This window comes from Malaya genurostris, chromosome 2 (assembly GCF_030247185.1).
Source record: "Malaya genurostris strain Urasoe2022 chromosome 2, Malgen_1.1, whole genome shotgun sequence".
Taxonomy (NCBI): Eukaryota; Metazoa; Arthropoda; class Insecta; order Diptera; family Culicidae; genus Malaya; species Malaya genurostris.
Window position 1 is genome coordinate 60596797 of NC_080571.1, and position 26198 is coordinate 60622994.

General features: G+C 38.3%; 1 protein-coding gene across 3 annotated transcripts in view; it reads left to right on the top strand.

Moving 5' to 3' along the window:
- The window catches only part of LOC131427224 (synaptogenesis protein syg-2), a 957395-nt gene that overhangs the window by 878642 nt on the left and 52555 nt on the right, over positions 1–26198 (top strand). For 2 of the 3 annotated variants that reach the window (XM_058590216.1, XM_058590217.1), the window contains one exon: positions 20111–20238. The exons of the other annotated variant lie outside the window; for it this stretch is intronic. In XM_058590216.1, coding sequence (XP_058446199.1) covers positions 20111–20238 — 128 coding nt within the window. The remainder of the gene's footprint in view (positions 1–20110; positions 20239–26198) is intronic. 3 annotated transcript variants of the gene reach the window in all.

Genomic DNA, 26198 nt, shown 5'->3' on the forward strand with positions numbered 1-26198 from the left:
CATGGAATTCTCGAATCACACAATATAACATGTTCTTGCACGTAAGTTTACGTAAACTGTGACGTGTTTTAGCACTTAAAAATATGTCAGAATCCAATAAATATACGCTAGATCAACTCAAGTAAGTTGATTTTGAAGGTCAATGTTATTTTGGTTTTTTGTGGTTTTACATACTCAGTAGAAGAAAACTTCGCATAATTCTTAGGAACATCTTGACCATTGTCGCGGGTACGAGAAAGGCAAGCAAGTGTGATGAGTTTTCCCCAATGTTTCCAAAACCCAAATTTTGAATTTCATAGCTATATCAAGCTGTTGAAAATTGAATCATAAATTGTTGATCGTATTTCTGATGACATTGAGAAAGAGAAAGGATTATGTTGTTGTTGAGGAGAAAGAATTACACAGAAAGAAATAATGAAATTTACACGACATGTAACTCAATAATAACATAAAATAGAAATGCGTTGAATCGAAAGTTTTTTCGAAAACCATCATCGATGCAAAATCAAATTGGATTACTTTAATTTTCAATTAATAGAACTGTATCTTTCCATTATCGCTTATCATTTTGCAATCAAATTATATTGAATCGCACAGAATTGTATAGTAACTTTATGTTCAATTTCCTGCTCCAAATGTGTGCATGAAAATAGATGAAAATTCACAAAATATTTTTATCTGTGTATTTGAGAGTAAAGCATGTGTAATGCAAATACTCATGGTTTATAGCCATATATTCAATCTCTAAAATATTCGGTTTTTCAAGAACCGCTATGAGCGATGATTCGCTCAATCCAGGCGGTTGAAAATTTTGCACTGAATTTCACCACAATTCTCATGCATACCAAACTTGAGTTATTTGTGGTTATCTCGTACCACTGAAAGTTTTATCATAAATTGTTGAACGTATTTCCGATGATATGAAATTATGTCGTTCCTTTTATTACAACAAGTGATATTCACGACTAAGTTCTACCTAGTATTGTACAAAGAGAATTCTGAAAAGGCGCTCCCCCTAGTAAAGTAAGCCGTATTTACGTCGAAACCATGTAAATTTACGTCTCGATAGAAGCACATTAAAGAAGCGTCGTATTTCATTTAACTTCATTATCAAAAGCACGTATAAATAATTCGGTCATTAGCTTGACGTTAGTTCAGCTGAATTTGACATCTAAACACCCAAAAAATATAATTTAACATGTTAATAGATGTAAAATTTACAAAAAGTCGGAAACTCGGTTTCGCCTTCGTTAATGCCCAAAATTCTTCAATTGGTCAAAATTGTGGGCGGTTTGGTGGATTCATGTCTTTTGAGACGAAAGTGACATTTTTGGTAGTATACCATTCTACCGTTGATTTCGAATAGTGGCAAGAAGCAAGATCTACCCAGAAGACAACAGGATCCTTGTGGCTTCGAATCATGGGTAGAAGTCGTTTTTGTAAACATTCCTTGATGTATATTTCGCTGTTCATTGAAGCAGTAGTGATAAAGGGTTTCGAAATCTTACCGACGCTACAAATTGCTTGCCAGACCATAGCTTTCTTACAAAATTTTTCGACTTCAATCGATGTCTCGGACTGGTTTAACACTTGGCCTTCTCGCACCGTATAATATTGTGGTCCCGGCAAGGATTTGTAATCGAGTTTCACGTAGGTTTCGTCGTCCATGATTATGCAGTTCAAATCTCCAGCAAGAATCGTATTGTACAGCTTTCGAACCCTCGGCCTGAACTATGCTTCTTATTTCGGACTACGTTTTGGTTGTTTCTGCTTCTTATAGGTTCGAAGATTCAAACGTTCTTTAGCACGAAGAACATTTGAAATGTTTGTGCAATGAGTTCTGCAATAGAATTCAATATAAATCCGAATCAGAATTATAGATCTGGATCTAAATGGTGGGAAATTATTTCTGGACTTACATTAGTTATCTAAAATCTTAACCTGAATGCGGGATCTGAACTCTGGAGTCGGATCTTGGAACTGAGCTCTAAGACTGCAACCACAGAAAACAGATATACAGGCTCACATATGAACTGTGTGTAAAATTTCCTCAATCTGCATGGCGAACACTTGCAGATGTCACCACGATCGACACGAGGTGCCACAATGATTAGGGTGCCGCGTGCACATGAGACACAATTTTGGGTGCAACATTCACTTCTCGCTAGATTTTTGTTTTGCTGTTGGTTAAAATGACAAGTTTATTTTTGTTTTATTCCGATCGAATTCTCGTGTGATTTATACGACATGGGAAAAAGTTGTCTTCAACACTCAGGGAAATCGTGTGATAAGTGTTAAAAATGTTGTAGTTGGAATATTTCTATAACAGGCATGAGGATTTTGTTATCGTTCCGGAACGTAGTGGAACGCTTGGAAAAATCGCGACGAACGGTCGAGTAGGTGGCAGTAGTGTTTCCAACGTATAGCACATTTGAAATTTACAAAGTATTTTGAAAAATTTACTTTGAGTCTGTATATCTGTTATCTGTGCTTCAACTGAGTTCTGAACCTAACCCGGAATTCTGAACCAAGATTCCGTAACTGAGTTCTGAGTCTGAGTTACGAAATAGAATAACGAAAAGCCAGATTTCCGGGTTTATATTCCAAAACTGATGCCAGAACCTAAAGTCTGGAGTTGGACACTAGAACTAAATTCTAGAGCTGAATTTTAGATCAGCATTCTGAATCTGTTTTCTGAATTGGAATTCCGGAACCAAATCTGAATTCGGATTCGGAAACCGAACTCTGAAACATGCTTCTGGATCGGATCTAACTCGGAATCTGAAATCTGGAACTCAAACTGAATTCTAAACCGGAATTCCGGAACTGAACTCACATCCTTGATTTGGGAAGTAAGTTCTAAAGCTGAGTTCCGGAACTGAATTCAGGATCTGGACTTAGCTTGTTAAGTTTTGTTGAAAACAACAAGAGATATTCGCGATCAAAATCTTACCACTTTTCAAACGAATAAATTTTGGAGAGGTACTCCGTTGTAAATTAGGTCGTATTCCTGTCAAAATACGAAGAAAATCGAGAATTATACTAATATCAAAACGTAAAATGTATTATCAAGTTTAAATCTATTGGAACCATCTAGATCAGGGGTCCCCAAACTATGTTGGGTCATGGACCCCTTTACTAAAATTAACTTAGGCCTCAGACCCCCATTAACAATTTCCTTTGAAAATTAATTTTTTTTGCTATTGATGTAAAATACTTTCCAATTTTCGCGGATGGTCAAATAAACATTACTTTTTAAGTCCCGGGTTGGCGGTTCAACATAGTTGCATAGGGCACTGGTCTTACAAACCAGTTGTCGTATGTTCGAGTTCCGACCTGGAAGGATTCGTAGTGTCAGTAGAATCGTAGGACCAGCCATGAAATGGTTCTATACACTCTGAATCGGCTGTTCGTCAGTTTTCGTTTACGTCGACCTCCGCAAAAAGGATATCGACCCCAAGGGTATCGACCACTTTGGGAACCCCTGATCTAGATTTTTATAAATGGTGTTTTTTAAGAGCTTACTGATTTCAAATTTAAATAAAATACTTGTCAAATTATGAAATAGCCTTTTTTTTATTTGGTACATAATTTATTGGCATTTAATATTTAAATATGATTTCGGGTATATGGCCGCCACCACTATTTTTCACAGAGGTAATTCTAGAGGTGAAATTTTCGACCTCTTTTTCAAGTACTTGAGGCATCAATCGTTGATGGTTTATCAACATAAACCAATGACTTAACGTATTCCCACTAAAAATAACCGAGTGGTGTCAAATCACATAAAGGTGGAGGCAAATTCACCGGTCCCATTCTCAAAATTATGTTGTCGTTAAAATGTTCTTTCAATAAGTCGATTGTTTCGGCCGTAGTATGACAAGTGGCACCATCCTGTTGAAACCACATTCACATCCATATCTTGACAATTTGACAACAAAAATTCATTGATCATGGTTCTGTATTGATTTCCATTCACGGTAACGCGTCGTCCTTCTTCATTTTTAAAGAAATAAGGACCGATCCACAAGCCCATAGACCGCACCAAACAGTACATTTATCGGGATGCACCGGTAAGTCTTGAATCCACCATGCTTCTAATATGGCAATTTTACAATTTTACGAAACCATTCAACAAAAAATGCGCCTCATCACTGAAGAGCATTTTGCGCTATAAACAGTTTTTACTGAAAACTGATTTTGAAAATAAATTATCACGATTTGGAAGAGTTGTTCTAGAGTTAACCTATTCATGATTCAAGGTAGTCAGTCGGTGTTGAACAGTCGTTCGCACCGCACGCGTATAGCTCTTGGCTCCTGGAATTTTTTTCTGGCTACCTAGAGTTTCATTGGTTCAAAGCTTCAGGCTTCAGTCTTTTTCAAGGCTACCTGAATCGCCAACAGTCTTTTTAAAGACTAACAATTAGTCAGCCTTTCTCAAGGCTATACAAAGAGTGATATTCTAATATAATCAGTTTTTATTAAGACTACCACAAAATCAGTCTTTATCAAGACTCATCCAAACTAGCAGTCCATTCCAAGACTAATTTAGCCTAATTGATTTAATTTCGAATTTCATTGATTTCAAAAATGCCTGCGTCCAACCGAAAAGGCAACAAACCTAAGGATAAAAATAATTCAATACGGAATAAATAACAATTCGTTATTCAAATTTTTCTAATAACATTCACGATCTTATAGAATCTGAATGAAAAAATAAAAGACAACGGACGAACTTACCTTCCGTTGATTCTATGCCGTCTAACAATATTTACGAGATTCTTACTGAATCCGATTGTAGCGACATAGAAAAAAATTCTTCTAAAATTCCCAAAATGGACGCTTGTCATTCTGGGAAGAAACAACAATCTATACCACCAGTGACGGTGATGATTTCCGACTTCGAAGCATTCCGTACTGAGCTTTCTACTTTTCTCCCGGAAGTAAAAGTCTCATTTCAAATCGGACGAAGAGGAGAATGTCGAGTCTTGGTTGATGGAATGGAAGATTACGAAGGTCTTATCCGATATTTGTCCGAGAAACTTCATAAATTTTATTCATATGATATAAAATCAGACAGACCCTTCAAGGCTGTCTTGAAAAAAAAGCAAAGTCTTGGCATTACATTCCTTTTGTGGAATTTGGCCTTTCTGTTTCAACAGACTTCGCAGCCGATTCTTAGTGTACAGAATCATTGCATGGCTAGTACTATGGATCCTACTGACACTAAGAATCCTTCCAGGTCGGAACTCGAACATACGACAACTGGCTTGTAAGACCAGCGTCCTATGCATTGAACCGCCACTCCGGGACAAGCTGTCTTGAAAGGATTGTCAAATGATCAAAGTACTGATGGAATTAAAAATAAACTAAAAGAATTGCTTGGTTTGCCCCTTCCCTCTTCCCAAGTAATACTTATGAAAAAAGAGCGAATGGTACTTATAAACCACGCTCTGGAATTTCCCATGAACTTTACCTAATACACTTCAATCGAAGTGATGTAAACAATTCGAAAACTTTAGAAAAAGTACGTTTCATTTCCCACAATAAAATTAATTGGGAACATTATAAACGGCATAGTGGTATTGAAAACTTAACGCAATGTCGTCGTTGCCAAGGCTTCGGTCATGGAACCAAAAATTGTCATATGGATATACGGTGTTTGAATTGTGGTAAATCGAATTCGAAAGACATTTGTCCAATGAATGAAACCACTGATAAATTTTCATGTTCAAATTGCGATGGAAATCATAAATCCAATTATTTGAAATGTCCTGTACTGGAAAAAAAATTTAAACGCTCGTTCGCTTAGACAACAAGTCAAATCAACGACCTTAAATTTACAGAACATACCTGAAAATCAAAAAAAAAGTTATAGTTGCCACTCCTAATTCTTCAACCGCACTTATTTCTTCGAATTTAAAACAAAACAATTTATTGACAGGTAGATCGACCTCGTCATCATCTTCTTCTAATGACATTTACGCTTTGGTAACAGCTAGACAACTACCTACCAATATCCCTTCAGTGCCATTCGCTTCTTTGAACGAAGTCGATTTAGGCGACATAACGGAAAATAAAATGATCTACCTACAAGATCATCTTTTTCAAATGATCATCCGAATGAATTCGACTTCATCACTTTTTGAAGCATTTCAAATCGGATGGCAATTGGCAAATAATAATAAAATGAATTTAAAATTTAACAGTGATGTTAAATAATTATTTGAATATTTTAAATTGGAGTGCTCGATCTTCAAAATCGAGTGAAGATGAATTTTATAATTTTCTCAAAGCTCACAAAATACATATTGCCATTGTGACAGAAACTTTTCTTAAACCAAATGTTAAACTGAAAAACAATTCACATTATGTGGTTCATCGATTTGACAGGTTTATTGGAATGGGTGGTGGAGTTGCCATTGTTGGCCAACGGCAAATTGAACATCGAGTTTTACCTTCTTTCAATACTAAAGTTATTGAAAGCTTGGGAATCGAAGTTGAAACCATTCATGGAATTTATTTCATCGCAGGAGCATATTTGCCATTCCAATGTACCGGCGAAAAATTAAATTTCTTTAGAAGCGATTTGCAAACACTAACAAGATATCGAACGAAATTTTTCGTAATAGGGGACTTAAATGCAAAGCATGTCTAGCGGAATTGTAGGCAAAAAACAGTAATGGTAAAATACTTCATAATCAACTCTCTGCTGGTTACTTCACAGTTCTTCATCCCAGTAATCCTACTTGTTTCTCTTCCGTGAAAAACCCGTCTACAATTGATCTGGTTTTAACAGATCAAAGTCACATTTGTAGTGAACCGATTACTCATGCTGACTTTGACTCAGATCATCTTCCTGTAACATTCAGACTTTCCAACGAAGCTATAATTAATCCAATTAGTTCTATTTTCAACTATCATAGAGCTAATTGGATAGAATACAGATCTCACATTGAAAATCATGTGGATCATGAAACTATTTTAGGGAATTCTGCGGACATCGACATAGCAATTGATAATTTGAATCATTACATTATGGAAGCTAGAAATCTTTCAGTTCCCAAAGCTCAAACTAAATTAAATTCTCCTATCATCGATGACAATCTTCAACTGCTCATTCGGTTGAAGAATGTTCGTCGATGACAATATCAACGTTCTCGTGATCCTGCTATGAAAAACATAGTTAGGGATTTACAAAAAGAAATTAAACATAGATTAAGTTTTTTGTGAAATGAAAATTTCGCTAGAGAAGTTGAGCAAATTAAGCTATATTCTAAACCTTTCTGGAAACTTTCTAAGGTTCTTAAGAAACCTCAGAAACCAATTCCTGCTCTCGAGGAAGAAAATCAAATACTTCTTACAAATGGCGAAAAGGCTCAGAAACTTGCTCAGCAGTTCGAGAGTGTCCACAATTTTAATTTGAACGTTGTGAGTCCTATTGAAAATGAAGTCTCACTGAAATATGATCATATTTCAACCCAAGTGTTGTTACCAAATGACATTATTGAGACGAATTTTGAAGGCTCCTGGTAATGATAGAATTTTTAAAATTCTTATTGAAAATCTTCCCGATGCGATGTTGCCTTGAGACTCCGGTTAAAATTTTCAACAAGTGTTTTTCATTAGCTTACTTCCCAAAAAGATGGAAAAACGCTAAAGTAATTCCTATCCTGAAACCTGATAAAAACCCAGCAGAAACATCAAGTTATCGACCAATTAGCTTACTTTCTTCTATTAGTAAACTTTTTGAAAAAATTATCTTGTTGGGAATGATGTCTCATATAAATGAGAAAACAATTTTTTTTACCAGAGCAGTTTGGATTTCGTCATGAACATTCAACTACTCATCAACTTGTAAGAGTAACGAACATGATAAAAACAAATAAATCTTCTGGGATGTCCACTGGAGTTGCTCTTCTAGACATTGAAAAAGCATTCGACAGTGTTTGGCACAAAGGTTTAATAGCAAAAATGTCTGATTTCCAGTTTCCTATTTATTTGATCAAAATGATTCAAAATTATTTAACTGATCGCACTCTTCAAGTTAGCTATCAGAATTGTAAAATTGAATTGCTACCCGTACGAGCAGGTGTTCCGCAGGGTTCGTATAATATTTTCACTTCTGATCTTTCAAATCTACCCGTTGGTTGTCAGAAATCGCTATTCTGTGACGACACAAGTCTGTTAGCCACAGGTAGAAATCGAAGAGTGATCTGCAGTCGCCTACAAAGAAGTTTAAATATATTCAGTGATTATCTGTCAAAATGAAAAATTAAACCAAATGCAGCAAAAACGCAATTAATTATCTTCCCTCATAAGCCAGGAGCTTCTTTTCTTAAACCAAACAATAATCACATTCTCAAATTCAATGACTTGGAATTGACATGGTCTGATCAAGCAAAATAGTTAGGTAGGTTTAACGTGTGACAAGAAACTCACTTTCAAGGATCACATTGAAGGAATCCAGGCAAAGTGTAATAAATATATTAAATGTTTATATCCTCTTGTAAACAGAAATTCTGAGCTCTGTCTAAAAAAACAAATTGTTGTACCACCAGGAAGAAAACCCTTCAAAGGATTCAGAATAAAATTCTAAAAATGATTTTGCAGCGTCCTCCCTGGTTTAGTACAAATGAGTTACGCAGACTCACAAATATAGAACCATTAGATGTAATGTCACATAATATTATAAGCAAGTTCCGACAAAAATCGATGCAATCTTCAATTGAATCGATTCGCTCTTTTTTTTCTTTGTCCATCCGTCCAACCGAACAGACGTGTTCACGGGACTCGTGTCGCAGTATATCGCGCGCGTATATTTAAACTTTTTTATTTCGACGCAAACGTGCAAGTAGGCACTCTTTTTTAAATAGTAATCATTTTTTAACATACCGTCGCGTAAACATGGAGAAGTGCGGAATTAGTAATTGTACTGTCTACGACAATCGCTATCTCTGGAAGTGTCACGGAAAGTGCAATCGAAAATTTCATGCAGCCTGCGTGGGAACACAGAGAAACCACGAAGAATTATTAAGGACCTTCATGGTACCTCTCTGTGTTGACTGTCAGCAGGAATTTGCCGAAGAACTGCAAATGAAAAAACTTATTCATCAACAGCAGGAATTGAACCAAACAGTCCGTGCCCAAATTGAAGCAAACCATGCTTTATTCGCACAAATAAAAAGCATGAAAGTATCACATGACGCTCTCGACAGCATGGAATCTCTTTTGCTGAAGCTAGAAACGGACATAAAAAATGTAAACATTAATACATGCAACGCGGCCAGTAAAGTCATAAATCGCATTTCATCACTTTTGAATGAACGCGACGAAACTTTTTTAGCTGACATAAAAACCGCCAACAAGCAACTGTCCACTAAGACAGAAGTAAACCTTGAAAAAGTGTTTACTTTTTTCGAAAACAAAATTGACGGCGTGCAAACAAATATTAATGAAATAAAAAGTATCGACCCACCATGCAGCTTATCATCGAAAGAATTTTTGGACGACATCAAAGCACTGTGCAATGAAGCAATAATGAAGAAAGAGCAAGTCCCTCAAGCTCATCCATGTATTGCTGAAGAAATGGGAATCAGTGCCCAGTATGCTAAACCTTCGGAAGAAAAAGCTGACTCGAAAGTCACGTCAGGCTGGCGCTTCATCGGCAGCAAAAAAATATGGAAATGCGACTGGAGCGAGTATGACAAAAAACAGCGCACTCGACGACTGCAAGAAAAACAAGCAGAAAAAGCAAACCTCAGACGAAAACATCGGAAGCGGAAACAGCAAAATAATAAAAATTACAGTATACGCAGTAAAAACAACAACTACACCAACAACAGCAAACACGACAACAACAACAACAACAACAACAGCAACAACAACAACAGCAGCAGCAGCAACAACAACAGCAACAACAACAACAACAACAACAACGACAATAATGTGCACTACAACAGCAACTTGAACACTAATAGTAACAATACCTGCCACAACAATAACAATAATGTGTCATTACAATATACCTTACCCTTGGACAAAGACTTACTAGCAGCTGCACGGGTTCAATTCTCCGGGAATCCAGGTGCAGATATTGCCTCAAAATTCATAAATTTTCAAAAAGGTGAAACAATCAACCCTTACAAAGGAACAATAAGTATTCAAAACAACACTACTCCGGTCTTAGGAAGTAATGACATCGAAGCTGCACCATCCACTAACTATATGAACACATCTTCAATATCACAGAACATAAATACGTCTGCAATATCACAGGACATGAATACAGACAGCCAATTCGAAATTGATCCAATGCGTCCTCCAATTGTACGTCTTACTTCACAATCTGCAAATGGCGACGAACGCTTCTTAAAAGCAAGGCTTCGTGACCCGAAAATAATGCACGTCGTCCGTCTGTATTTGTCATACATGAAAAATCAACAACCTACAGTATGCATTGAGGGTATGACACCAACTAGTATAAAAATGCTATTAGCATCAGAAGGCCTTCCAACAACACCTGACCACCTCCTACGAATCTTCATCGAAGTGCATCAGGAATATGGAATGAAACCTAAGGAAGCGCTGGCCGACCTGGACTCTTATGGGAAATTTTTGACAAGTGAACGTACCCGCCGACTCCAACTAATCCGGGAAGCCGAACACAATTTTACAAGGCCGAATTTTCGGAAATAACGACGCCCTTTGACGAAGGAATAGAAACAGGAATTAGTAATGTAAGTATTCCAGAATTCTCAAAAACTTCTTCGCTTCACAGACAAAATGTGACTGAAATTTTGGTCTATTGCCAAAATTTCAACCGCATGAAAAGCCCGGCCAAAATGAAAGAAATTCACCAAAATTTAATAACCTCCTCTTTCGACGTAATCCTTGGAACTGAAAGCAGCTGGGATGAAAGTGTAAGAAGCGAAGAAGTATTTGGAAATAATTTTAACGTATTTCGGCACGACCGAAATTTATCTCTCTGTCAGAAAAAATCTGGAGGTGGAGTCCTTATAGCCATTAACTCTTGCTTTACTTCTGAAGAAATTATTACTCCTAAATATAAAGAATTTGAGCATGTATGGGCCAAAGTCTCAATATTGGGAGAAGAACATATTTACTGCTCTGTCTACTTCCCACCCGAAAATGCGAACAAATTCTCTTTTGAATTATTCTTTCAATCTTTAGACACAATTATTTCGAATATGGAACCTGAAGTAAAGCTTCATATTTTTGGCGACTTCAATCAACGTAATGCGGACTTCATTTCTGACATTGAAAATGAATCAATCTTACTTCCAGTCGTAGGAGAAAACGAAACATTGCACTACTTTTTCGACAAAATTTCTAATTTTGGCCTACATCAAGTAAACTCCGTAGAAAATCAACAAAACGCATATTTAGACCTTCTTTTCACAAATTGCACAGAAGACTTTTGTGTGAATGCATCAAACCTGCCATTATGGAAAAATGAAGCATTTCACACCGCAATTGAATATTCATTATTTACACACAATGCATCCCTTCCCTACGACTTGGAATATGAGGAAGTGCCGGAATACAATAAAATTGACTTTGAAGTAGTCAAGTGTAGACTAAGTATAATAAATTGGCGGAACATACTGAGTACAGAAGGAAATGTCGACGTCGAAGTAAACAAATTTTATCACATTATAAACAAAATATTAGCCGAAACTTTGCCTATGAAAAGAAGAAGAAAAAATCATAACAGCAAATTACCTGTATGGTTCAATTCACAACTAAAACATTTGAAAAATAGGAAACAAAAAGCACACAAAACTTACAAACAAGAAAAAAGTGACGCTCATCTTCAAAATTACTTAAATCTATGCAATCAACTTAAAATAGCCATTAACACAGCACATGAAGAATATAACCGCAAAATTGAAAACGAAATAAAGACTTGCCCTAAGAACTTTTTTAACTACACAAAAACTAAACTAAAAAACAACAATTTTCCATCTCAAATGCACCTCGACGAATTGTAGGGAAAAATACTACAGAAATCTGCAATCACTTTGCAAATTTTTTCCAAGAAGTATATACATCTTATTCAGAAACTGACCGTGACCGTGAATACTTCTCTTTCATACCTGCATTTTCCAACTCCATCTCTGTAAACTATCTATCAGAACATGACATTTCGACAGCACTGAAAAACTTAGACGCCTCAAAAGGGCCTGGACCTGACAGTATACCACCAATATTTTTAAAAAATCTTGCTGAAGAACTTACACTACCACTACAACTACTTTTTAACCTATCACTTAATAAATGTACTTTTCCTAAAGCATGGAAATCTTCCTTTCTTGTACCAATATTTAAATCTGGTGCAAAATCTAACATTCGGAACTACCGTGGAATAGCCATTATCTCATGCATTCCAAAATTATTTGAAAAAATTGTAAATGAAAAACTTTTTCATCAACTTAAAAATGTAATAACAAACAAACAACATGGCTTTTTTAAAGGCCGCTCAACTACAACAAATCTCTTAGAATTTATGACATTCACTCTGAATGCAATGGACGCCGGAAACTACGTAGAAACTCTTTACACTGACTTTAGCAAAGCCTTCGACCGTATTGACATACCATTACTTCTACACAAACTACAAAAATATGGCATAAAACATACTCTTCTGGAATGGCTCAAATCATACTTAACGAATCGTGTACAGGTAGTCCGCTTCCAAAACATTCTGTCTGAACCAATTAATGTAACTTCTGGCGTACCTCAGGGTTCTCACTTAGGGCCTCTCCTTTTCATTTTACATATAAACGACATTTCCTTCATACTCAAAAATCTGAAAGTGCTTATATATGCAGACGACATGAAACTCTTCATGGAAATTAAAAATATTAACGACGCTGTAATATTCCAGAACGAAATCAATCTATTCCACATTTGGTGCTGCAAAAGTCTACTCCAACTCAATGTAAAAAAATGTACCTCAATAACTTTCAGTAGGAAAAATGAAACTATACCTATAAACATACATCTAGGAAATCAACTTGTAGAAAAATGTAAAATTGTAAGAGATTTAGGCGTAATCTTAGACTCCAAGCTCACTTTTGTGGAACACTACAATACCATAATCAATAAAGCTAATAGCATGCTGGGCTTTATTAAACGCTTCAGTCATAACTTTCAGGTCCCATACACAATTAAATTATTATACACTACATATGTCAGACCTATTTTGGAATATTGCAGCCTAGTATGGAATCCATACAATATTATTCACGAAGAACGCATCCAATCTATTCAAAAACAATTTCTTTTATATGCACTTCGTTAATTAAACTGGACAGCATTTCCTCTACCATCATATGAAGCACGCTGCATGCTCATCAATATTCAAACACTTAAAGAACGCCGCGACTTTGCAATGCTTTATTTTATCAGCGACATTATTTCTCAACGCATTCAATCAGCTCCATTATTATCGCAATTAAATTTTTATATACCTAGCCGTCAATTACGTTCCAGGAAATTATTTTTAGAAAAACAAGCTAGAACAAATTATGCAAAATTCAGTCCAGTCAATCGAATAATGCGCCATTACAATCAATACTGCGAACATCTTGACCTTACTATGTCTAAAAATCAAATCAAATCTCAGCTTTGTCGTAGAAATAATGCGTAGTATGTAAGTGAACATTGTAAACAATTTATATGTAGTCTACATTTGCTTGACGAAATAAATAAATAAATAAAATAAATAAATAAATCTCTCTGTATTAGTTAGTAAGTTAGTAGATAAGTTTCTTTTTCCCATTACACAATACAAGTAGGTTGATGATGATGATGATGGTCCCGCCTCATACTCCTACAAAGGTGTGAGCTGGACGATTAATCTAAATGCTAATAAATATTGCATCACATATTTTAACCAGTTAACTAAATATAAAACGATCTGGTTAATCCAGGAGGTATAGATTCTCAACTCATTTTTTTTAACCAAACAAATGATTAAAAATCCATCATCATCATACAGAACATAACAACCTAATGCGTCTTACTTAAAAAAAAACAAAAATAAAATAAATATTAGGTGTACAACTTTGCTTCCGCCGTTTTTTTTTTTTCAAAGTTTAAAGCTTTATTGCGAAAAAGTGCTTTCAGATGTATTATTCAAAGTATTGTCCGTCGCTAGCGACAACTTTCTCTTTTTTGACGCTATCCATGAAGCAATCCATTTTTCCAACTCTTCGAAGGATTGAAAATGTTGATCTACCAGGCCGTGTGCCATTGAACGGAATAGGTGGAAGTCAGAAGGAGCGACATATGGCGAATACGGCGGGTGGGGCAAGACTTCCCATTTCAGAGTTTCCAGGTACTTTTTGACCACTTTTGCGACGTGAGGCCGAGCATTGTCGTGTTGGAGGATGACTTTGTCATGTCGCTCTTGATACTGTGGTCGCTTTTCTTTTATCGCACGACTAAGGCGTATCAGTTGCGTTCGGTAGCGATCTCCTGTGATGGTTTCACCCGGTTTTAAGAGCTCGTAGTAAATTGTTATTCATCTTTGAAGGTTTTTTCTCTTCCACCATCATGTTTGTCTTCGACATCGAAATCACCATTTTTAAAACGTTGAAACCACTCCCGACACGTTCTTTTAATCAGAGCAGCATCACCGTAAGTTTCTGAAAGCATTCGATGCGCTTCAGTTGCATTTTTTTTTTCGAATTGTAACAGAAAAGTAAAACTTCCCGCAAATGGCGAGAATTGGGCACATAAACATACATTTTCGAGCGTGAATAATACGAAAACAAGAACAACTGTCACTGAAACGGCGATGACAATTCGTTAGGCACTATACAAACTCACTTTAAAGGCATTATCATGTATGTATTTTAACCTGCCTGATATTGCAGCCCGCTTGATCCCTTTGTAAAAACTAATCCCTTTGTACAATAACGAGTTTTGCGATCTGGCTGACAAAAAGCTTGGTGTTCTCGCATCAGACGCATTTCTAGTATTGTACCTATGCAAGTCACTTCCTCTTTCAATCCGATCACACAAATATCGAGACAGCATTCCATTTAAGATTTTGAAAATGAACACCATTGTTAAATAATATACAGTGGGGTCTCGTACAACGCGGATTCGGTTTTGCCGGTATTCGTTGTTGCCGGATTCGTTATTGCCGGATAACCGCGATAAACGGGACCCAGAGCATATGGGATTTCGACTGATTGGGGCTGTGAACCGTTATCTCGCTTCGGTCGACAGATAGAACAACACAATCTTCGGCAAACTTGTTGTATATACTTAGACCAACAATTTAGTGTAGTTTGACGGACAATTAGTTGAGAACTGCTCCGCTAGGGGCGCTTTGAAAAATGCATGATTTATTTAATTCGCTTAACACAGACAAAACGATTTGAGCTTCGAGTAACTCGCAAATTATAGTATTTGGAAGAATGCGGGAATTCAAAGTTTGTCAAACAGCAAAAGTATTAACTCGGACTTACTCCATCAGATGTAGCTAGTGGTCTTGAATACAAACATCAATTATCAGAATTATGTTCTTATAAAAAAAACTAGAAGATATAAAGCGGTTTTGCTTGTTGGAAAGTTAGGAATGTTATAGTTTACATTATAAGTATGTGATAATATGAACAGTAGTTCAGTATTCGAAAAAAAGGATGCGCTATTGCGATCATGATGACTTAGAAAGCTATTTTTTGGGAAAATTATATTTGTTTGTTTTGTGATTTATACTAGTTGACGGTAGAGATTTCTTCTACAATGCTTGTGTAGGAATTAATAGCTGTCTGGACAAACTTGATAAGAAATATAATTACTTTTATAGGATTTCTCAAGTTTCGAAATATGCGTTTTCTATATAGTTTCCTGATTTTTTTCGGTTTGCTAAAATAGCTGTTATTTCAGAGGATTCGCAAAATGCTGCGGTTGTGTTAGAGACGTGAAGCGTACTTGAAATCAAGCAGATAGGGCATTTCGGGCGCGTGAACAAAAAAACCTGGAACGGGAAAAATCAAATTTTCATTGGTTTTTCTTTACCAATCGTCTGCTGCAAAGTTTTTGAATCAATTTAGGCTCTTCACAAAATTCGAGCGTGTAAAATTTATTGAGATTCGTTGAAAAACAGCTGAGCCATGACATCTCGAAATTACCGTTCCAACCTTTTTTTCCGGCTTGCTTTAAAAAAATTGTAGCGTAGTAAGAAGAAACTGTCGCTGATGTTACGCAGATACACATTATTATTCCACAACCAAGCGAATTAACTCAAAAATTTTGCTACTCAACCAATTGGAGAACTTTTGTTCTTTGGATAACAACATCGAACGAAGAGAACAAATGCAACACATCCTTAGACAATCTGATACACAACTAAAGAACTTATTGACTGAATGGAAGAACGATCAGAGTGAACAAAACTAACCACAAATATAACTTACTGTACGATTATTAATTTGAATATCGTCATTTTCGACTATTTTTGATACTATTTGTTATTGAAATAAATTAAACCTTCCACAACAATTCCTAAAACAAACATTAGCCAATGATTTTAAATTAATTAATCCTTTCAAAGATCTGGGTAATACCAAATTATCGCAGAAACAGTTCGATTTTTTTCTCCAATTGATGCGGTCTCAATAGAATGGTTTTGTATGCATCAAAATAATTCGTAAATTCTTTCTATCGCAAACGCTCATCAGTCGTATTCAACCATATCTTTTCCCGAAATGTTTTCCAACGGAACTTAATTTTGAGGATAACATGAAATACATAATTTTCGAAGTACTATGGTTTACATTTAGTATCACAAAGACCTTTAAAAACATATATTCCCTAAAGACACTATATTATGAACTGTTTTGCGATTGTTTGGCTCTTTGGTCTTTTTGGCTCTTTATTGTTAACTCGACATCCACCGCGTCGAAGCCATTCAGAATAAACTTCTTCGGTTTGCTTTCGTAGTTTCCCTTGCAGTGATCCCTACAAACTTTCCAGCTTATCAGGAGTGTTATAAATTTATCGATTTTTACTTTTTATCAGTTCACCGAAATATTCCTTTGGTCGTTTACGAAGAAGCTTTTGTTACAATCTCGAATTGGTTATCAGCACTTGTTACAAAAACGGAATTTAGAAATTTACTGCCTGATGAAGAGGGTGACTATGAAATTTTCGCTCCATAGGGCTTTTCCCTGTTCAATAAAAAAGGTTTAATTCAAATAAAAGATAAAATGAAACTATATGAGCAATATATGTCACATTTTATGTACTTAACATTATATATATATTTGCATGAATAATCAAAACATTAAGTATGAAATTCGAGTTTTCACTCTATCAAGTTCTTCAGATTTCAGATGTCGATAGCTTATTCATCTTAATACTTTAGTAACTTACTAATGCCTTCTAGGAAAACAGTTCAAAATTTGTCTCTCCTTTATCAACTTATTCAAAAACTGATCGATAAGATCACTATCATAAACAAGTATGGTATTCAGTTACAAAAGATCACATTGTAGATACAATAAGAACTGTCTCAACAATCATTCAATAGGTATTGGAACCTTAATACACATTCTCGAAGAAACCAGCTTAATAAGTCAACATGATTTTGAGTTGCAGGAATTTCGAACGCTGAATTGCACACTAGAGTCAGCCATGCGAGAAATTTTAATTACTGTTTATACCATTTGATCTGTTTTGACCTCCGGAACATTCTTTCCGAAAACACCGACACTACCGAAAGTAAAATATTCGCGATATTTCATGTTCAAACTGTTTTTCTATTGTGAACATATGAAATATTTAATGCTCTTTTCAAAGCGTCCCTGGCGGAGAAGTTCTCAACAAATTGTCGGTCAAACTACACTAAATTGTTGGTCTAAGTATCTACAACAAGTTTGCCGAAGATTGTTTAGCTCTATCTGTCGATCGAAGCGAGATAATCGTTCACAGCCCCAATCAGTCGAAATCCCATATGCTCTGGGTCCCGTTTATCGCGGATTCGCTTTTCACGCCCCCGGTGTACCGCGTTATACGAGACCCCTCTGTACTCTCTGTTTCACTGAAAGCCATTGTAATGCGTTTAATAGAATATTAGAGGAAGTATATCTATTACATTTCAAAATCAATCGTATGACCTTAACATATATTGCAATCGCTGGAGTCTCAATATTTGCGTGGTGTTAGCAAGGAACAGAATCGATGAGCAGAAGTCAATGTGAGGAGAGATTGATTTATACAGGAGAATTCCGATATCCTGATTGTTCCGGTATTAGCAAACTGTTAGAGTTTAAATAGTTAATCAGCTGATCTTTAACAACAAGTTCCAAATTTTTTTCCAACGTGTGCAACATGTTAATGGGACGATACTCCTCGGCTTTATCCGTTCCAGTAACCTTTGGGATAGGAATCACCAGCGATTCTTTTTAAACTTTTGGCACATGCCCCGTATATAACGATTCATTTACCAAGTCCAGCAGATCGTGACCGATAACATGAAAGAAATCCTGTATCACTTTTGAGTTATCATTGTCGATGCCAGCCGATTTTCCTAAATTAAAACAAATATGTTTCAATTGTTCAAATGTGATTGGGTGAAATTCAAGAAATCTACAATAATTACTAATCGGCTGTGTTATTTCAACAGGTTCACCAACCAAATCAATACTTTGATTGATCTGCTGTACACTATTTATGAAGTAACTGTTTAATTTTTCTGGTATCACTTGCTCTGAGTGCGCTTCTCTGCCATTAAATGTTAAAGTTTTTGCTGAGCAATGTGTAGGTTTTAGTAATTGTTTAAGAATTTTCCACAACTCCTTGCTGTTTTTCTGATTTTGATCGATCTTCCTCTGAACATATTCAAATCTAGTCTTCTTCAGGGCCCGTGAATAAATGTTTCGTGCATTGGTATAAGCACGCCAGTTACATTCATTATTAGTTCTACAGAACCTCTTGTACTGTTTATCCCTCTCTCGTTTTAATTGTAAGAGGTCCATTGAGTACCAGCTACTTGAGCTGTTCAAACTAACGTACTTTTCAGTGACTAATTTATTAGTACACTTTTTTAATACGTCCGTAAAAATAGATGCCCTGCGATCTAAATTTCCAGTCAACTGCGTACAATACAAGCTTCTTGACACAAGTCGAGTAGGTTCAGAATTTTCCTTACACATAAATCACAGAGATGCAGAAGCAAATGATGTCTTCATGGTAATAACCAAATCATGTATATAATGGGACTGAAAAGTTACCACTTGTGGCTGAACACCCAATTTAAATCTTAATAATTTAATTTTAACTCATATTCCAATGAATAATAAAAAAAAATGATTCATGGTAGTGAAAGCGTCGCTAACGATAGCCAGGCAGCGACTGGCACAGTAGAAAAGGCAACAAGTGATCCTACCCAGTGCTTAGGCGGAAAATAGGCATAGAGCGAGAAGACTAGTTTTTGTTGTGTGATGAACAGAGAGGATGTTTTGATATAGGGTAGCGTGTCGTGACGCGGCTGGAATTCAGATAGTTGTTCGATGTACGCTTACCAACTCGGTGCTGTTGTAGAGCTGTGTCTACAACAGCTCAGGGTGGTGGAAATGGTAAACTTGTATGCACGGATTGCATGAGAACGCAGGTTCGAATCCTGCCTCTGAGCGTATCTTTTTCCAAAAAAATCATCTTTTCTGTGGGTTTCCAATTCATTTGGCTTCTCCAATATATGTTTTCACTCAGTCATTGCAGAACTATCCATGATCATTTGCCAAACAATACTGAGTAGAAACGTTACTTTACACCTCCTAAATAAAACACCCTTTATACGCGCAACGCAATTATAAATATAGCTGATTGGAAAAAACTTACACTTTCCCATTAAGCAATACATGGAAAACTACTCTGTATTTCATAGAAGATCAACACATTTTTTTTTTCCATGACATAAGCCTCGATACATCAAACAGTATATTGAAACCATTTTTCAGCACACTCTGCTCATTTCCCATCCCAGTCGGAAAATAAGATCACAATCAATCACTACAAATAAAAAAAAACGACACGTACGCTAACCCACCCATTTTCAACCTATTTCCAGATCCCGATTACAAATTAATATCAGCGAATCAGACACCGACGGCGCTGCACAATTCATTATGTAACAGCAAACATGACATTATCGGTCGGACGATACTGGACGATAGCCGGAAAACGTACCTGACCGGGGTAGGTTCATTGCATTAACTTTCACCATTAGTATTATCAGAAATATTGAATCATGTTGGGTTGGAAGGGGGAGAGAGTCTCGGGAGAGGAGGGATAATCTCCACCACCATCATCATCATCATCATCAGCATCATCAAACATTTTTGTTAACGCGAAAAACTTCACTCCAAACTGAATGCACTGTAAATGCACTGCATAGTAACGCGGATCCAGCGATGAATAAGAAAGCCAAAGTTTTCACGGGTAAAAATTGTTGCGTTGGAAATGTGTCCGATTACCGAGGGATTTTGTTGGCAGCCATAGTAAATAAAATAACTTTTTTAATATGCTTCGAAACAATTCAGCAGATTAAGTGCATGTTGCAGGCAAATGAAGAGCGAAGGTGAACAAGCAGTTTAACATCGCGCACGGAGAGAACAAAACAAAAAACGACGTTCGGGAAATATATTGGAAAATTCCGATGCTTCGAAGCGAAGGCGATAAGTTTAAAATTTCCCATCTAATGAGGTTAGTTAAATTCAATACTTCTTCATGGCAGCTTTTTCATCGAAAGTTCAAAAGTTGGAGTATTTTTCAATCAATTTCCTATCTAATTGAAAGTTTCTGAGACTCGATCAACTTGCAACACTGACCATTTTGCCGGTCTGTCCATCGGGTTCTATTTACTGTCATCCCAAAATGAAAGGTGCGGTGGAAACTTTTCATTCGAGACGTTTGCGATCCGTGCGGAAAGTTTTCCTCCGTTGAATTATGTTGACCCGAGACCGGTAAAATATTTGAAAGAAAAATTATCCACCCACAACGCTTTCAACAACGTCGTCGTCGTCGTCATCGTCATTATAATCATTGATGGCCTGTCCAACGCACCAACCAACGGTAATAAAAAAAAATGAAAATGAACAAGCATCGCCGTTCTGCACGGGAGTAGACTGGCAGTCAGAGCAGAATAATAAAGAGCAACATTGATTGAATGGGGCAATCAACGGTGATTAGTTCCTGCTATTTGCGCAATCCAATTCCTGAGAGCGTCGATTGCCGCCGCCGTCGCTGCTTCGGCTGCTGATGCTGCCATTGGAATGTTCATTTGTGGGCATGAAATGCATACCTTGGAAGCGATGAAATCGGTAGGCTCCGAGACTTGATAAACATGCGTATGAAAGCGGACGATCTTCTTTCTATGGAAGTAATTTTCCGGAGATGATTAGAAGCAACACACACAGGAATCCGTACTGCACTGCGAGAAATGTGATGAAGGGAATTCCAAACCCGTGCTTCTGTGGACTCTAAACAATGGACGAACCAAGCATTGAAAGAACGGCAAACGCTTCAAAATCAATGAGAATTAGCTTGGTGCTGCAGCAATATTTACACATTGATTTCGTTTTGGCAAATCTGGCACCACCCGTGACACATCTGCAATCGAGGGAAAATCTTCTGGATAAACATTTACACAACTGCTGAACGAAACTACTCTCTTTTTTCCCCGTTCCAATCGTCTAAAAATGACGCCAATAAAAGAACACACACATATCCCCCACCCCCCTCAAGTTGCCCAGCATGTCGCATTATTTCCACAGTGTCAACCAGCCGGTATTCGGAAACCGGTGTCCCGTGCAGCACTAAGATGCCCCACGTTCTGTGTTCTGATGCAACTACATATTCTCCTAGCTGCCGGAGCTCAATAGAAGCTAGACAGAGAGAGAGAGAGACAGAGAGACAGAGAAAAAAAAATCGAAAATATATCTCCACATCCGCTTTCACGCATCGTGGCACTGTGTCACAGTGGGGAGCAAAGTGGAGTGTGTGGAGAGTTGTACCGGAAAAATGGGGTCATCAGCGATATGATTGCCCAAGCCCGGCGAGCTCTAGGGGTGGTGCGCTTATGGATGTCTGTTTGCACACTGTCCGGGACACTGATAGTGGTACTCCCTGGCCCTCTGGCGGCCGCAGCAATACAACAGCAGTAGCAACGTCTGGTTGCCGCAATGGCCATGGGTTTGTCACATTTCATCCTGAAGCAAGCAGAGATTCCATTTTGCCCTTTCGCAGATATGTGTGAATGGAAAGAAGAAAGACGGACCCATATCTGCGACATTTTATCGCGTCCTTTTCGCTTCGCTGCTCATTCAATTCTTAAAGCTTGGGCGCCGGATGCCCGTTTCGATAGGATACTGGACACCAAGAGAATTTCGATTCTATTTGCGAAACATCCGAAGGTGACAGACAACTTTATCAAATCTGGCTTAGCTCCGACATTCAGCCATCCATCCACCGAGTCAGGCTAACTTCAAGATGGGGTGATATCACAGCGAAAAAAAAATGTGACCGAGAACAGGTTCTCGTAGTGCAGCACGAAATATACATCATAATCAGAAACGAGCACAAACTCATCCAACTCACCGATGACTATCGTCGCAGCTCGAGCCCAGAAGCAACGCTAGAAACAACTTTTGACGGGTCAAAAGAAGTTTACTCTTTACAATCCCTTGCGTTTCATGAAAAAAAAAATAATAAAGAACACCAAGTCAAGTCACATACACACGGGATATTATTTCTTGAAGGCGTATGAATTTCTACGACACGGTAGGGCTGCATTTTCCAACCAGCCTTAGCTTCCACTACGGACGGGATTACATAGGATTTTTTTTCTTTTATCCGCAAAGGCCACACAATGAGGAGATTGGAACAGGCGATAAAAATGCAATTGCGGAGTGTCAATTTTTTTTTCGGTAGATTCTGCGAGTGCAATAATAGACAGGTGCTTTCATCAGCTCGCAATAGAAAGCAGGATTATCCTAGCTACTAGCTGAATATTTCATACGAAGTAACACACTGCTGACTTCACTGGTTTACGGTAGAGGATGTTATTCTAGTGAAACATGAAATGACCTGAAAAAAAAATAGTAAATGGAAACAGTTCTGCATCTAGAAACGATTTACTGCAGTTTTGTTCGTTACGATGTATAAGTCGTCATGAACTCCAACAAAATAGACTAATTAATTGATTTTCTGTAAAATGGCAGCCCTTCGAAAACAAAACCGCATTTTTTCATCACAAAATTGTTCATAAAAAAAATATTCACAATTTTCCAAAATCCCTACGTACCTCTGTGGAGATAACTATCGAGAATATTCTGTAAAATTTTTGAATCGATTGGTCAAGATTTACTTGACTTATGGTTACGGCCGTCAAAAATGCAGCACTTTCGCGGAAATGCCGCCATTTTGTTTTTCAATTTTTAAAACTGATCATTTTTTGTACTTAAATATACATAGTAAAAAGTGCTTTATACAAAATTCGGATTACTCCATTTTTTTGGATCCCGAAATTATTTACCCAAAATGTCCTGCTCTCTTTTTTTCTACAGTGGTGTAACCCCTTAATTGATCTTTTTTTCCATCCGCTGAATTTCTCCCATGAGTGAGTTCAGTTGCAAGTATTTTTTAAAAAGCAAAGTAATAAATCAACTTCGACATATTCCGATTTTAGCTGTCCGTACGATGGGTGGTTCTCCTAGCAGCTGTTGCAATTCGTGATTCATACACCGTCTCCACGTTCCGTCTTCCATCTGCACTCCGCCATAGATGGTTCTCAGTACCTTTCTTTCGAAAACACCAACGCGCGGTCCTCTGCCAACATTGTCCAGGTCTCGTGGCCATAAAGAACAACCGGTCTAATGAGTCTCTCCGAGATTCAAAGGGACTCGAGAGCGTCCCAGATACTCGGACGTAGCACATCACTCTATCCATCGTTGGTTTGACCAATCGCGTCAGTTTATCCGGAAACCGTATTCGTGCATTATCTGTAATAGCTGTTCTCGATCGATTGTGTCGTATGCCCCTTTGAAGTCAATGAATAGGTGATGCGTGGGTACGTTGTATTCACGACACTTCTGGAGTACATGTCTTATCGCGAATATGTGATCCGTAGTGGCGCGGGCTCCAGTAAATCCCGCTTGGTACGGCCCTACGAATTCCTTAGCTATTGGTGATAGACGACGGCAAAAGATTTGGGAGAGTACCTTGTAGGCGGTGTTCAGCAATGTGATTGCGCGGTATTTGCAACAGTCTAGCTTATCGCCCTTTTTGTAGACGGGACATACCACCCCATCCATCCATTCCTGCGGTAGAATCTTCTCCTCCCAAATCCTAGAAATCATCCAGTGCAGCGCTCTAGCCAGTGCCTCTCCTTCATGTTTGAGCAGCTCGCCTGGCAACTGGTCATTGCCCGCGTCTTTGTTGTTCCTCAGCTTGCCGATCTCCTCACTTATCTCCGACAAATCAGGGGCTGGGAATCTATCGTCGGCTGAGCGTGCACCCAGATTGATTCCTGTACCGTTCTCTGTATCTTGTGCTTCGCCATTCAGATGCTCGTCATAATACTGCTTCCACCTGTCGTAAGAAGGTTACCACTGGTATCTCTGCACATTTCGGCCTGTGGCGTGTAGCCTCTACGTGAGCGGTTCACCTTCTCATAGAACTTCCGTGTGTCATTTGCGCGATACAGCTGTTCCATCGCTTCGCGATCTTGGTCTTCCTGGTGGCGCTTTTTCCTCCGATAAACCGTGTTCTGTCTGTTCCGCGCCTCTCTGTATCGTTCCTCGTTCGCTCTAGTGCGGTGTTTTAAGCATCCTCGTCCTTGCTGCATTCTTCTCTTCTACCAACTGCTGACATTCGCCGTCAAACCAGTCATTTCCTCGATTCGATAACCTCGCACCTAGAACGGTTGCAGCAGTGCTACTCACGGCGGACCTTATGTTCCTCCAGCCGTCTTCAAGTGTCGCCGCGCCAAGCTGCTCTTCCGTTGGTAGCACTAACTCCAGTTGTTGCGCGTATTCCTCTGCAGTACGAATGCTACGTAGTTGCTCGAGATTGAGTCCCGGCGTTCCTGTGCGACAAGTGTTGTGCACCGTCGATAGTTTTGAGGGCATATAAACCGCGACAAGGTAGTGGTCAGAATCAATGTTGGCACTGCGGTAAGTGCGGACATTGATGACGTCGGAGAAGAATCGCCCGTCAATGAGAACGAGGTCGATTTGATTCTCCGTATGTTGATCAGGTGATCTCCAGGTGGCTTTGTGGATATCTTTGCGGTGGAAGAAGGTGCTTCGAACTACCATTCCTCGGGAGGCTGCAAAGGGAGGCTGCATCGTTGACCGTTGTCGTTTGTTACCGCGTGCAGGCTCTCCAGCCCGAACACGGGTCTGTACTTTTCCTCCCGGCCTACCTGAGCATTCATGACGCCGATGACGAGTTTTACATCCCGCCGTGGACAGCTGTCGTAGGTTTGTTCCAGCTGCGCGTAGAATGCTTCCTTCTAGTCATCGGGTCTCGTCTCATGTGAGCAGTGCACGTTGATGATGATGTAATTGAAGAAACGGCCCTTGATCTTCAATACGCACATTTTATCACTGATTGGCTGCCACCCAATCGCGCGCCGGCGCATCTTGTCCAACACTACAAATCCCGTTTCTAGAACGCTGGTTGTCCCACAGCTCTGGTAGAAGGTAGCCGCTTGATGCCCACTTTTTCACACCTTCTGTCCCGTTCAAGAAAGTTCCTGCAGTGCTACGACATCGAAGCCGCGGATTTGAAGCTCATCATGCAGCATTCGGTCGTATCCTGGGAAGCCAAGCGATTTGCAGTTCCATGTGCCAAGCTTCCAATCGTAGTCCTTAGTTCGTCGCGTAGGTCTTTGCCGATTATTCCGAGTCGTATTTCTTACTTGAATGTTCGTAACAAACTCCTGTCTCGCCGGAGGGCCATCGTGTCAGCACTGTTTAGAGTCCCACACTGACACAAGGACGGTAATCAGCCGCTCCTAACATGGAGAACAGACGCTCGGGTAGGCTCGCTCTCTGTAAAGAGAAGGCAAGCCCCCCCTTCCCTGTCAGCATCTTTCCTATGGTTACTCGTACCCCAGCCGGTACCGCGGGGAGGTAGGGATAGGAGCTACTGGA